This window comes from Microcaecilia unicolor, chromosome 2 (assembly GCF_901765095.1).
Source record: "Microcaecilia unicolor chromosome 2, aMicUni1.1, whole genome shotgun sequence".
NCBI lineage: Eukaryota > Metazoa > Chordata > Amphibia > Gymnophiona > Siphonopidae > Microcaecilia > Microcaecilia unicolor.
Window position 1 is genome coordinate 296,259,784 of NC_044032.1, and position 14,692 is coordinate 296,274,475.

A 14,692-nucleotide genomic window follows, 5' to 3' on the forward strand; every position below is an offset into this window, starting at 1 on the left:
TGCTGCAGGTTGCAGTGTGTCCCAGAAACGCTCCTAGGTCTTTTGGAAGTGGCCTCCCTTCGTTGAGGATATGTCCCTGATTCCACAGCGCTCCAGCTTTAGCAACTCTATCATGTGGGTGCACCACATGCTTACTGTTGGTGCGGTGGTATCTCGCCAGCATAGCAAAATCACTTTTTTTTCCCTATAAGAATAGCTCTTTGTAGGAACTGCTTAAATCCCGGACACACCGGCCTGGAACGCTTATAGTTATCAAACAAAAGTAGGGGCTGCATGTCCACTCTGCAGCTTTCATACCGATACAGTTCTTTCAGTATCTGCATCAAAAATTGTGAGATCTTAGGATATGTCCGTGAGTGTGGCTGCCTCCTGTGCACATTTAGGGGAGACTCCTGAAGACCCAAAGTTTGCTCTATGCGCACGAGCCGGAGAGATATACATGTGCAGAGCGAATTTGTACTGCAGCTCTTTATCTCTCACAAATGGAGTATCGTGCATTATTCTCAAAACATGTGATTTTGAATTGCTCTTCTGTCAGATCCGCTGATAGTTCCTCTGCCCATTTCCTCGCCAGAATCTTATAATCTAAGTCTTCTATCGAGTCTAACAGATATCTATGGTGATATCTCAAGGGCACTATATTGCAAGACCCCAGAGTGAGTGCTGTGTTTAAAGTATCTTGTACATCCTCGCGTAGATTAATCCAGTGCAGCATTGCAGCATAATGTTGTAGTTGTGTAGGCAAAGAGCTCTGTGGGCGGCAGTGCGTAGGCCCGCTGCAGTTCCATGAAAGATTTTAGATTTCCGTCTTCCTGCAATAACTGAAACAGGTAGAGGATCCCCAGCCTCCTCCAACGCCTGAACGTAGATGAGGTCGTCTCTGCTGGGAAATCCGGTTTTCGATACAGGGCCAAGAACGGGGTGGATGCTGCTGAAAACCTATGATGCCTGCACAACCACCACCAGGCCGCTCTCGCTGAAAGCAAAATAGGGTTATGGCATAGCACAGGGTCTGTTTTTCCTGGAATTGTATGTATCAGCCAGCTGATGTGTACTGTGGGTGACCATACTGTTTCCACCTCTGTGGCAGAAAACGTGTGTACATTAGTTAACCAATCTCGTATATGTCTCATGGAACATGCTACCGTTAAGTACCTCAGACTCAAAAGTCCCAGGCCTCCATGTGTCACGGGCTTTTGTATTACCGATAGTGGTAGTCTGGGATGCCGCCCCCTTCATAGAAAGCCCTGGATAAGTCTATTCAATAAACATTCATCTTTCTTTTTTAAGAATAGTGTTAACATTTGAAACACATACAACCACCGCGGGACCAGTATCATATTTATCAAAGCAATCCGTCCCATCAAAGAGAGGGGGTAGGCGTCCCAGAGTTGTAACCATGTTCTAGTTTGGGTCAATAATGAGAAAACATTCATCTCATATAGTTTGTGCAAATCATCTGGGATAGTGACCCCTAGGTATTTAAAGTGATGAGAGGCCCATTGCAAAGGAAACTGCCCCTTCCACTGGGATGGAATAGTCATTGGCAGCGACAGAGCCAGAGATTTTGACAAATTAATTTAAAGCCCGACAACTTGCCATAGTCACCCATCAACCTAAGTAAGTGGGCGAGAGAACTTTGAGGCTCACTCAGTATAAGCAAAAGGTCGTCTGCGTAAGCTAGAACTTTGACCTCTTGGCCTTGGACGTGTAGTCCATTAATTCTATTACTTGCCCGAATCATACACAAAAGTGGTTCTAGCGAGAGGAGGAGGAATAACAGCGGAGACAAAGGGCAGCCCTGTCTCATTCCCCGGCCGATAGCGAATTCTGCTGTCTTGATTCCATTGCCCAATATTGCCGCCCGAGGGCATTCATATAGTGCTTGAACGGCCCATATGAACCAGTCTTGGAGGCCTACCCAACATAGTGTCTCAAACATGAAGGGCCACAGCACACAATCAAAGGCACGTTCTGCGTCTAGACTCATCACCACGCACGGTGTTTCGGTTCTATGCCCTTCCAACATGGCCAATATCAGCCTACGGACATTGACCACCGACTGTCGCCTCCGCAGAAATCCAACCTGGTCACCTGCTACCAAATCAGGTAAAAGGGGCGCTAGCCGATCTGCCAAGATCCTTGACAACAATTTGACATTCACGTTTATCAACGAAATCGGGCGGTAAGAGCCAGGCAGGACCAGATCCTGCCCTGGCTTCGGAACAAGGCTAATTAGTGCTGTGTTGGTGTGGAAAGGAAACTTCTTCTCCTCCACCACAGCGGCATAAAAATCTATTAGAGGTCCCAGGATCTGAGGCTACATCATTTTATAAGATTCACCTGTATATCCATCTTCCCCAGGGGTTGAGAGTAGTTTTATCGCCCCTATAACCTTTTGTATCTTCTTTGCTGTCAATGGCTGATTGAGGGACCACGGGGCCTCCTCTGTGAGCTTAGGCATTCCTGAGGCCTGAAGATATTGCTGTATGGCCATGCTAATGTCTAAGGGCGACGTCTCTGATTTGTACAGTGTGGCGAAGTGTTTGTATAATATATCTGCTATATCCTCCAATCTAGAGGAGATGTGGCCTCCCGGGCTGCGCAGTGCTGAAATAAAATGTGATTTTCTGGCCCCTTTCACAATTCGCGCCAGTAGCTTTCCAGCTTTTTCCTCATGTTTATATAGACTATATTTGCGGTACATTAGTGTTCTTGTACGCTCATGCAGCAGGTTATTTAAGGCTGCCTTGGTTGCCTCAAGCGAATCCAGCAACGAGGCGGTTGGTCTTCGTGCATAACAACATCTGATAGCCCTTACTTTACGCTCCAGGGCCACTATGCCCTGTGCAGTTTAGCGGTTTCTTGCAGATACATACGATATAATATCCCCGCGAAGAACCGCCTTAGCCGTAGACTAGTATAATAAGGGGTCCTCTCTATGCTCTATATTCGAGGTGTCGAACTCCTGCCACTTGGTGTGGTAAGTATTTTGTGAAATCTTGAGAGGAGAATAAGTAGGCTGGGAAATGCCAACCCGGAATCTGTCTAAAGTAAGGCATGGCTTCCAGGTCTACCCATATCAGTGCATGGTCAGAAATCTCCTCTGGGCCTATTCGGGCTGCAAGGACCTGCAACATCAGCTTTTGCGATGTGAATATATAATCTAGGCGAGAGGATGTCTGGTGCTCTCTCGAGACATGGGTAAAATCTCTGTCCTCGGGGTGCAGCAGCTTCCAAGGATCTACCAAATTCAAATTAGTACAAAATGACTCCAGCACTGAGGGGCCTTGGAATCTTTGTCTTTGAGGGGGGCCAGATCTGTCCATGCAGGGATCAAATGTAAGATTCATATCTCCAGCCAACAACATGGGCAGACCTGGATATCTTTGGCAACAAGACAGCAACAGTATCTCCTGTCCTTGCAGGTTCAGTTTAAGGCCTAAGTATCTGCCTTCTGCATCCTTGAACAACAGCTGAGACTATACGTACCGGGTTTCCCACCATGTTAGCCATGGTTTTCCAGAAAGGGAGACCTCAACACCACACCTTCATTTGCCCACCCCGAGGCGCCCAGCCTCCCCTCGGGGCAGTTACTATCCACAATGTCAGGTGATTCATTCAGTAAACACATACATTTCCCAGAGCATTTCAATCTTCCCAAACAGAGCTGCTTACTTCCCTTCCCTCCAGCCTAATCCGCCCCCCAGATCCCTCCCTCCCGCCACCCTCTCTACCCGTTCCTCCCCCCTCTTCTTACCCTTTCCTGTGTAACCCCTTGAAGAAATCCATCTCATTCTCGGGATGGATTACAGAGACTCGTAAGATGCCTGAGGCCCTGCACCCCCTAACAATACTTAACCATGGTGGAACACCATCGTTTCAATATCAAAATCCATATGTTCAGCACTACCGTACTGGTCCTGGAACTTAGCGATTGTCAAAATGTGATTGTAATCCCTTGTTTTGGCCGTGCACTAAACTGCGTGTTCAGTATTTAATCCAGCTACAAACTCCTGTGCAGCTCCAATGTTGTCAAAGGTCTGCCATTGTCCATTGTGTTGCACCTTTAGAATCACGGGGTAGAGTAGAAGAAATCTAATATTTTTGGCATGTAAATGGCGGCATAGCGGCGTGAACTGTTTCCGCCTCTCCTGTAGTGATGACGAATAATCTTGGAAGATGCAGATGGTATTACCATCGTATTTCAGCATTTCTCTTTTCAATCTGTACCTTCGCAGTATTTCCACTTTGTGGATATAGTTGTGGATTTTTAGTGTGACTGGCCGCGGACTCCGTTGGTCATCTTGTTTCTGGCCCATGCGGTGTACTCGCTCCAGGCATAGAGGCCCTGCATGATCAGACAGCGCAAACTCTGCCGCCATCCAGCGCTCCAACACCGAGGATAGGACAGCGTCACCCACCGTCTGTGGCAGACATGAGCGATTCTCAAGATCATCGATTTTAGCAGTCAGGTCTCGTACTGTAGTAGTAAGCGTGCCGAGTGCCTCCGCAGAAGGGGAGCTGCGTCCTCCAATGGTGAGACCCTCTGTTCCAGCTCCCCCGTGCGTTTAGTTATATTCGACAGCAGGGTTTAAAAGTTCATAAATTGTTCCGATAGTCGCCCTATCTTAGGTTCAATCACTTTCTCAATCGCTGCGTTCAGTTGCAGTAGTTGCTCGGCCGAGAATGTCTCCCTCCCTGTAGAGACCTGTCAACCATCTTGCCCTCCGCCAAACGCGGATGTTCTTTCTCCTTTTTTGTGTCTTTGCCTACCATTCCTGTTGGCGAAACTGCCTAATACCTGTCCATCCGGTAAGCAGCTTGTTACTGAGTCAGTTTAAGGATGTTCCAGCCATGGATGTTAGAGTTTAAAGGTTGCAGGGGTGCAGGGGCCTCAGAGAGCGAGAATACACGTCCTTCTATCTCAGCGCATCACGTGGTCTCCAAGGATATTGTTTTTCTCCGAGGACAAGCAGGCTGCTTGTTCTCACTGATGGGTTGACGTCCTCGGCAGCCCCCTCCATCGGAAAGTTTACTAGCAAAGGCCTTTGCTAGTCCTCCCGCCCGAAACCGGCTCGAGCCGGCCAGTCTTCTTTCGTCCGCGCTCGGTATGGTCGTGTTACGCCGTTCGTGCCCCAGAGAGTCGACCTCGCGCGTCCTTTTCGACGTGTTTTTTCGCTGTTTTTTCCTTGAAAAAGTTCGGGAAGCGCTCCGGTAGTGTTCCGGAAGACCCTTTCGGGTTTTCTGCCCTTCCCGTATTTCTCAGTTTTTGCCCCGTAAGTTTTCTTTCGTTCTCGGGGTTGGCCTCTTTTGGCCTCGGTCGAGATTTTTCTCCCTCTAAATTTTGGGATTAGCCCAGTGGAACGTTTTGTTCTCGGGCTCTTCGTCGGCATCGGCACCGGAGGCATCGAGTGCATCGACGTCGTCAGCGTCCGGACCATCTTCCTTGGCTGCCGCTCCATCGACTGCATCGAGGCATCGGACCTCTGCATCGGCGCCGAGGCATCGGGCGACTGCATCGACGTCGGTGGTACCGAGACTTCGTCTGCTGATGTCGTCAGACGGAGGTGCATCGTCAGGAGTGCAGGTGAGGGCTGTCCATTCCCCTGCTGGTGGCGGTGAGCCTTCGGGTGGGTCTCCTCCTACCCTGAGGGCTCCTGCGGTACAGCCCCCCCGGGATCGACCCTCTTCGGTCTCGGCCCCGAGGAAGCGACGGATGGATTCTACGTCCTCCTCGTCGGTGCCGGGGAGCTCCGGTGACATGCTTCGGAAGAAGTCGAAGAAGCATCGACACCGGTCTCCTCCCCATGTCGGCACCGAGAGCTCTGGGTCGCCGAGGGATTCGGCACCCAGCAGGCATCGGCACCGAGAGGACCGCTCACCCTCTGTTCAGGAGGTGTCGATGCGCTCCACTCTGGACAGCCCGGAACAGCCTCCTCGCCCGGAACAGGTTCTAACGTCGACGCCTGCATCGACCTCTCAGCCTTTCTCTGCAGCCGCTCTAAACGAGAGCCTCCGGGCCGTTCTCCCAGAGATTCTGGGAGAGCTGTTGCGCCCTACCCCTCCTGTACCGGCGGTGCTTGCGCCTCTGGTACCGTCGAGCGTGGCGCCGGCTGGCCCATCGCCCAGGTTGAGGTCCCCGACGTCGGTACCGCGTGCGGTGCCGACAGCGGCCACCTCCCAGGAAGGCTCCCCGACTACGTCGGCGGAGGGAGCTTCGCCGATGCGGGCGAGGGAGTCTACCTCTCGACGCCCCCACCGTGGACGGGGTTCCACCGAGTCGAGCAGGGCGAGGTTGCAGACGCAGGTTCGTGAACTTGTGTCTGACACCGAGGGTGAGGCCTCGTGGGAGGAAGAGGAAGACCCCAGATATTTCTCTAACGAGGAGTCTGAGGGTCTTCCTTCTGATCCCACTCCCTCTCCTGAGAGACAGCTTTCTCCTCCCGAGAGCCTGTCTTTTGCTTCCTTTGTCCGGGAGATGTCTACGGCCATCCCCTTCCCGGTGGTTGTGGAGGACGAGCCCAGGGCTGAAATGTTTGAGCTCCTGGACTATCCTTCTCCACCTAAGGAAGCGTCCACTGTTCCCTTGCACCATGTCCTGAAAAAGACATTGCTTGCGAACTGGACCAAGCCACTAAGTAATCCCCACATTCCCAAGAAGATTGAGTCCCAGTACCGGATCCATGGGGACCCAGAGCTGATGCGCACCCAGTTGCCTCATGACTCTGGAGTTGTGGATCTGGCCCTAAAGAAGGCTAAGAGTTCTAGGGAGCATGCTTTGGCGCCCCCGGGCAAAGACCCTAGAACCTTAGACTCCTTTGGGAGGAAGGCCTACCATTCTTCTATGCTCGTGGCTGAGATCCAGTCTTACCAGCTCTACACGAGCATACACATGCGGAACAATGTGCGGCAGTTGGCGGGCTTGGTTGATGCTCTTCCCCCTGAGCAAGCCAAGCCTTTTCAGGAGGTGGTCAGGCAGCTGAAGGCGTGCAGAAAATTCCTGGCCAGAGGAGTTTATGACACTTTTGATGTTGCGTCCAGGGCCGCTGCTCAAGGTGTGGTGATGCGCAGGCTCTCATGGCTGCGTGCCGCCGACCTGGAGAATAGACTCCAGCAGCGGATTGCGGACTCGCCTTGCCGTGCGGACAACATTTTTGGAGAAAAAGTCGAGCAGGTGGTAGAGTCTCTCCACCAGCGGGACACCAGTTCTCCCGCCGGCAGCCTTCAGCCTCTACCTCTACAGGTAGACGATTTTTCGGGGGAAGGAAGACTGGTCCCTATGCTTCTGGTAAGCGTAGGTACAATCCTCCTTCCCGACAGCCTGCGGCCCAGACTAAGCCCCAGCGCGCTCGCTCTCGTCAGCAGCGTGCGCCTCAGCAAGGCCCCGCGGCTCCCCAGCAAAAGCAAGGGGCGAGCTTTTGACTGGCTCCAGCAGAGCATAGCCGACATCCAAGTGTCAGTGCCGGGCGACCTGCCGGTCGGGGGGAGGTTGAAAGCTTTTCACCAAAGGTGGCCTCTCATAACCTCCGATCAGTGGGTTCTCCAAATAGTCCGGCAGGGATACACCCTCAATTTGGCCTCAAAACCTCCAAATTGTCCACCGGGAGCTCAGTCTTACAGCTTCCAGCACAAGCAGGTACTTGCAGAGGAACTCTCCGCCCTTCTCAGCGCCAATGCGGTCGAGCCCGTGCCATCCGGGCAAGAAGGGCTGGGATTCTATTCCAGGTACTTCCTTGTGGAAAAGAAAACAGGGGGGATGCGTCCCATCCTAGACCTAAGGGCCCTGAACAAATATCTCGTAAAAGAAAAGTTCAGGATGCTTTCCCTGGGCACCCTTCTCCCCATGATTCAGCAAAACGATTGGCTATGCTCTCTGGACTTGAAGGATGCCTACACACACATCCCGATACTGCCAGCTCACAGACAGTATCTGCGATTTCAGTTGGGTACACGCCACTTCCAGTACTGTGTGCTACCCTTTGGGCTCGCCTCTGCGCCCAGGGTGTTCACAAAGTGCCTAGCTGTGGTAGCAGCGGCACTTCGCAGGCTGGGGGTGCACGTGTTCCCATATCTCGACGATTGGCTGGTGAAGAACACATCCGAGGCAGGATCCCTGCAGTCCATGCAGATGACTATTCGCCTCCTGGAGCTACTGGGGTTTGTGATAAATTACCCAAAGTCCCATCTTCTCCCAGTGCAGAAACTCGAATTCATAGGAGCCCTGCTGGATTCTCGGACAGCTCGCGCCTATCTTCCAGAGGCGAGAGCCAACAACTTGTTGTCCCTCGTCTCGCGGGTGCGTGCGTCCCAGCAGATCACAGCTCGGCAGATGTTGAGATTGCTGGGCCACATGGCCTCCACAGTTCATGTGACTCCCATGGCCCGCCTCCACATGAGATCTGCTCAATGGACCCTAGCCTCCCAGTGGTATCAGGCCGCTGGGGGTCTAGAGGACGTGATCCAACTGTCCACGAGTTTTCTCAAATCCCTGTATTGGTGGACGATTTGCTCCAATTTGACTCTGGGACGTCCCTTCCAAATTCCTCAGCCACAAAAAGTGCTGACCACGGATGCGTCTCTCCTGGGATGGGGAGCTCATGTCGATGGGCTTCACACCCAAGGAAGTTGGTCCCTCCAAGAACGCGATCTGCAGATCAATCTTCTGGAGTTGCGAGCGATCTGGAACGCTCTGAAGGCTTTCAGAGATCGGCTGTCCCACCAAATTATCCAAATTCAGACAGACAACCAGGTTGCCATGTACTATGTCAACAAGCAGGGGGGCACCGGATCTCGCCCCCTGTGTCAGGAAGCCGTCAGCATGTGGCTCTGGGCCCGCCGTCTCGGCATGGTGCTCCAAGCCACATATCTGGCAGGCGTAAACAACAGTCTGGCCGACAGAATGAGCCGGATTATGCAAGCTCACGAGTGGTCGCTCAACTCCAGAGTGGTGCGCCAGATCTTCCAAGCGTGGGGCACCCCCTTGGTGGATCTCTTCGCATCTCGAGTGAACCACAAAGTCCCTCAGTTCTGTTCCAGGCTTCAGGCCCCCGGCAGACTAGCATCGGATGCCTTCCTCCTGGATTGGGGGGAGGGCCTGCTGTATGCTTATCCTCCCATTCCTCTGGTGGGGAAGACTTTGTTGAAACTCAAGCAAGACCGAGGCACCATGATTCTGATTGCTCCTTTTTGGCCGCGTCAGATCTGGTTCCCCCTTCTTCTGGAGTTATCCTCCGAAGAACCGTGGAGATTGGAGTGTTTTCCAACCCTCATCACACAGGACGAGGGGGCGCTTCTGCATCCCAACCTCCAGTCTCTGGCTCTCACGGCCTGGATGTTGAGGGCGTAGACTTTGCCTCTTTGGGTCTGTCAGAGGGTGTCTCCCGCATCTTGCTTGCTTCCAGGAAAGACTCCACTAAGAGAAGTTACTTCTTCCATTGGAGGAGGTTTGCCGTCTGGTGTGACAGCAAGGCCCTAGATCCTCGCTCTTGTCCTACACAGACCCTGCTTGAATACCTTCTGCACTTGTCTGAGTCTGGTCTCAAGACCAACTCTGTAAGAGTTCACCTTAGTGCAATCAGTGCATACCATTACCGTGTGGAAGGTAAGCTTATCTCAGGACAGCCTTTAGTTGTTCGCTTCATGAGAGGTTTGCTTTTGTCAAAGCCCCCTGTCAAGCCTCCTACAGTGTCATGGGATCTCAATGTCGTTCTCACCCAGCTGATGAAACCTCCTTTTGAGCCACTGAATTCCTGCCATCTGAAGTTCTTGACCTGGAAGGTCATTTTCTTGGTGGCAGTTACTTCAGCTCGTAGAGTCAGTGAACTTCAGGCCCTGGTAGCCCAGGCCCCTTACACCAAATTTCATCATAACAGAGTAGTCCTCCGCACTCACCCTAAGTTCTTGCCAAAGGTCGTGTCGGAGTTCCATCTGAACCAGTCAATTGTCTTGCCAACATTCTTTCCCCGTCCTCATTCCTGCCCTGCTGAACGTCAGCTGCACACATTGGACTGCAAGAGAGCATTGGCCTTCTATCTGGAGCGGACACAGCCCCACAGACAGTCCGCCCAATTGTTTGTTTCTTTTGATCCCAATAGGAGGGGAGTGGCTGTAGGGAAACGCACCATATCCAATTGGCTAGCAGATTGCATTTCCTTCACTTATGCCCAGGCGGGGCTGGCTCTTGAGGGTCATGTCACGGCTCATAATGTTAGAGCCATGGCTGCGTCGGTAGCCCACTTGAAGTCAGCCTCTATTGAAGAAATTTGCAAAGCTGCGACGTGGTCATCTGTCCACACATTCACATCTCATTACTGCCTGCAGCAGGATACCCGACGCGACAGTCGGTTCGGGCAGTCAGTTCTTCAGAACCTGTTTGGGCTTTAGGATCCAACTCCACCCCCCGAGGGCCCTGTTTGTTCTGTTCCAGGCTGCACTCTCAGTTAGTTGGTAAATTTTTTAGGTCAATCTCAGTTATGTCCTCGCCGTTGCGAGGCCCAATTGACCATGGTTGTTGTTTTGAGTGAGCCTGGGGGCTAGGGATACCCCATCAGTGAGAACAAGCAGCCTGCTTGTCCTCGGAGAAAGCGAATGCTACATACCTGTAGAAGGTATTCTCCGAGGACAGCAGGCTGATTGTTCTCACAAACCCGCCCGCCTCCCCTTTGGAGTTGAGTCTTCCCTTGAAGTGTATTGTCTTGCTACATACTGGACTGGCCGGCTCGAGCCGGTTTCGGGCGGGAAGACGGCCGCGCATGCGCGGTGCGCATGGGCGCGCGAGGACTAGCAAAGGCCTTTGCTAGTAAACTTTCCGATGGAGGGGGCTGCCGAGGACGTCAACCCATCAGTGAGAACAATCAGCCTGCTGTCCTCGGAGAATACCTTCTACAGGTATGTAGCATTCGCTATATACAGTGGTGGAAATAAGTATTTGATCCCTTGCTGATTTTGTAAGTTTGCCCACTGACAAAGACATGAGCAGCCCATAATTAAAGGGTAGGTTATTAGTAACAGTGAGAGATAGCACATCACAAATTAAATCCGGAAAATCACATTGTGGAAAGTATATGAATTTATTTGCATTCTGCAGAGGGAAATAAGTATTTAATCCCTCTGGCAAACAAGACCTAATACTTGGTGGCAAAACCCTTGTTGGCAAGCACAGCGGTCAGACGTCTTCTGTAGTTGATGATGAGGTTTGCACACATGTCAGGAGGAATTTTGGTCCACTCCTCTTTGCAGATCATCTCTAAATCATTAAGAGTTCTGGGCTGTCGCTTGGCAACTCGCAGCTTCAGCTCCCTCCATAAGTTTTCAATGGGATTAAGGTCTGGTGACTGGCTAGGCCACTCCATGACCCTAATGTGCTTCTTCCTGAGCCACTCCTTTGTTGCCTTGGCTGTATGTTTTGGGTCATTGTCGTGCTGGAAGACCCAGCCACGACCCATTTTTAAGGCCCTGGCGGAGGGAAGGAGGTTGTCACTCAGAATTGTACGGTACATGGCCCCATCCATTCTCCCATTGATGCGGTGAAGTAGTCCTGTGCCCTTAGCAGAGAAACACCCCCAAAACATAACATTTCCACCTCCATGCTTGACAGTGGGGACGGTGTTCTTTGGGTCATAGGCAGCATTTCTCTTCCTCCAAACACGGCGAGTTGAGTTCATGCCAAAGAGCTCAATTTTTGTCTCATCTGACCACAGCACCTTCTCCCAATCACTCTCGGCATCATCCAGGTGTTCACTGGCAAACTTCAGACGGGCCGTCACATGTGCCTTCCGGAGCAGGGGGACCTTGCGGGCACTGCAGGATTGCAATCCGTTATGTCGTAATGTGTTACCAATGGTTTTCGTGGTGACAGTGGTCCCAGCTGCCTTGAGATCATTGACAAGTTCCCCCCTTGTAGTTGTAGGCTGATTTCTAACCTTCCTCATGATCAAGGATACCCCACGAGGTGAGATTTTGCGTGGAGCCCCAGATCTTTGTCGATTGACAGTCATTTTGTACTTCTTCCATTTTCTTACTATGGCACCAACAGTTGTCTCCTTCTCGCCCAGCGTCTTACTGATGGTTTGTAGCCCATTCCAGCCTTGTGCAGGTGTATGATCTTGTCCCTGACATCCTTAGACAGCTCCTTGCTCTTGGCCATTTTGTAGAGGTTAGAGTCTGACTGATTCACTGAGTCTGTGGACAGGTGTCTTTCATACAGGTGACCATTGCCGACAGCTGTCTGTCATGCAGGTAACGAGTTGATTTGGAGCATCTACCTGGTCTGTAGGGGCCAGATCTCTTACTGGTTGGTGGGGGATCAAATACTTATTTCCCTCTGCAGAATGCAAATAAATTCATATACTTTCCACAATGTGATTTTCCGGATTTAATTTGTGATGTGCTATCTCTCACTGTTACCAATAACCTACCCTTCAATTATGGGCTGCTCATGTCTTTGTCAGTGGGCAAACTTACTAAATCAGCAAGGGATCAAATACTTATTTCCACCACTGTAAATACTTGTATTATTTAATAGAAGTAATGCCCTGGTGATTAGCTGCTGATACTATCTGCATAGTGTGCACAATAGTTCTTCACCCCCTAAACTGTACCATTCCCTTGGGTTTTTGCAGCCCAAATGTGTGACCTTTCTAGTTTTGCTAAGACCTTCCTCATGTTAATCAACCCCATCAGGGGTGTCTACCCTATTGTAGATTTTAGTATCATCTGCAAGGAGTCAAACCTTACCAAACAGCCCTTCAGCAATATCGCTTTCAAAAGTGTTAAATCAAACAAAATAAAACATGGAAAAGAAAATAAGATGATACCTTTTTTATTGGACATAACTTAATACATTTCTTGATTAGCTTTCGAAGGTTGCCCTTCTTCGTCAGATCGGAAATAAGCAAATGTGCTAGCTGACAGTGTATATAAGTGAAAAACATTCAAGCATTGCTATGACAGTCTGACAGGGTGGGAGGATGGGGGTGGGTAGGAAGTATGCATGGGGACATCAAAGTATACCATTGGTATACTTTGATGTCCCCATGCATACTTCCTACCCACCCCCATCCTCCCACCCTGTCAGACTGTCATAGCAATGCTTGAATGTTTTTCACTTATATACACTGTCAGCTAGCACATTTGCTTATTTCCGATCTGACGAAGAAGGGCAACCTTCGAAAGCTAATCAAGAAATGTATTAAGTTATGTCCAATAAAAAAGGTATCATTTTATTTTCTTTTCCATGTTTTATTTTGTTTGATTTCTATTGATAACCTTAAGTGGACTAACACGGCTACCACACTCCTCTACTTAAAAGTGTTAAAAAGATCCGAACCTTGCAGCACACCACTGATCACATCCTTTTCCTCAAAATGAGATTAATTTACCACTACCCTCTGTCTCCTTCCACTCAACCAGTTTCTAATCCAGCCAGTAACTTTACTGCTGTAATTGTCTATAGTTTATGTTTGAGTTGTTCTTTCTGTACATCGTTTTGGTAGAGGATCCTTGATACAATAGGATAGACTGATTAAAAACTACTATCACAAGTCCTCAAAATGCTTCTGAAGTCTCCTTTCTAACCATAGAAATAGGCCTTGAGCAACAGTGCAGTCAGGAAAATACAGCACATGAGTGGTTGAGTCACTAAAAGCTTCTTAAGTTGCCTGAAACTAGAGATTTTTTGTTTCCTGTGGAAGGCTTTGCCAGATATCACTCAGTTGTGTGAGGACCTGAATCATTCTCTAGAAATAAAAAATTTGGTTTATTAGCGCAGCTATATGTACACTGCTGTATATTTGGAGAATGATACTTTTAAAACACCAGTCTTTGTGTTTTAAAAGTAACAGTAATGCTTGTAGTGGCATTTCATGTGGGAAGCTTTCCATTCTGATAGATGTTTTCTGTTATAAAACAGAGCCTTCTGGTATTTTTGTAAAAAGCATTACAAAAGGCAGTGCTGTGGAACATGATGGACGAATCTGCGTTGGAGATCAGATTATAGCGGTAAGTAGACACATGTAATGCTCTGCACGTTTAGCAATTCTGAAAAGTATGTTTAAATAACTTTGATCAGCTTCTAGAATTTATTAAGATTTACCCTGTTGATTAAAACTCAGAAAGTTTAGTTATATTGTTTCATTTGTTTTAGCATCTGAAACATAAATAAAGTTTTTTTTAATGTGAGTTTCGAGACTAATATCAGCTGTTTCAACCATGAAAGCTTGGTAGGGGGAAAGGGAAATGGGACTTGATAAACCGCCTTTCTGAGGTTTTGCAACTACATTCAAAGCGGTTTACATATGTTCAGGTACTTATTTTGTACCAGGGGCAATGGAGGGTTAAATGACTTGTCCAGAGTCACAAGGAGCTGCAGGGGGAATTGAACTCAGTTCCCCAGGATCAAAGTCCACTGCACTAACCACTAGGCTACTCCTCCACTCTAGGAGTTTGAACATTTGTATTACTATTAATTTGTAAGGTACTGTTGCTACCTTTGAGCAAAATAAAGTTCTTACTCTCTGGCTGATGTAATAAACTGTGCTAAGCTTAACGTCTGGGTTTACTTCTGTTTTAGCAATCATTTTTTATGTGCTAAGACAATATCATTAGTAGCAAGGGTTTTGGCACTCAAAATAATTAGCACTAATTTGGAAGTAATGCACCATGCTAATCTTTAATATAGCAAGCATGCCAA

General features: G+C 49.5%; 1 protein-coding gene across 2 annotated transcripts in view; it reads left to right on the forward strand.

The window, feature by feature from the left end:
- MPDZ (multiple PDZ domain crumbs cell polarity complex component) overlaps positions 1 to 14,692 on the forward strand; it is a 571,809-nt gene that overhangs the window by 119,406 nt on the left and 437,711 nt on the right. For both annotated transcript variants that reach the window (XM_030194291.1, XM_030194292.1), the window contains exon 10: positions 13,913 to 14,001. In XM_030194291.1, coding sequence (XP_030050151.1) covers positions 13,913 to 14,001 — 89 coding nt within the window. The remainder of the gene's footprint in view (positions 1 to 13,912; positions 14,002 to 14,692) is intronic.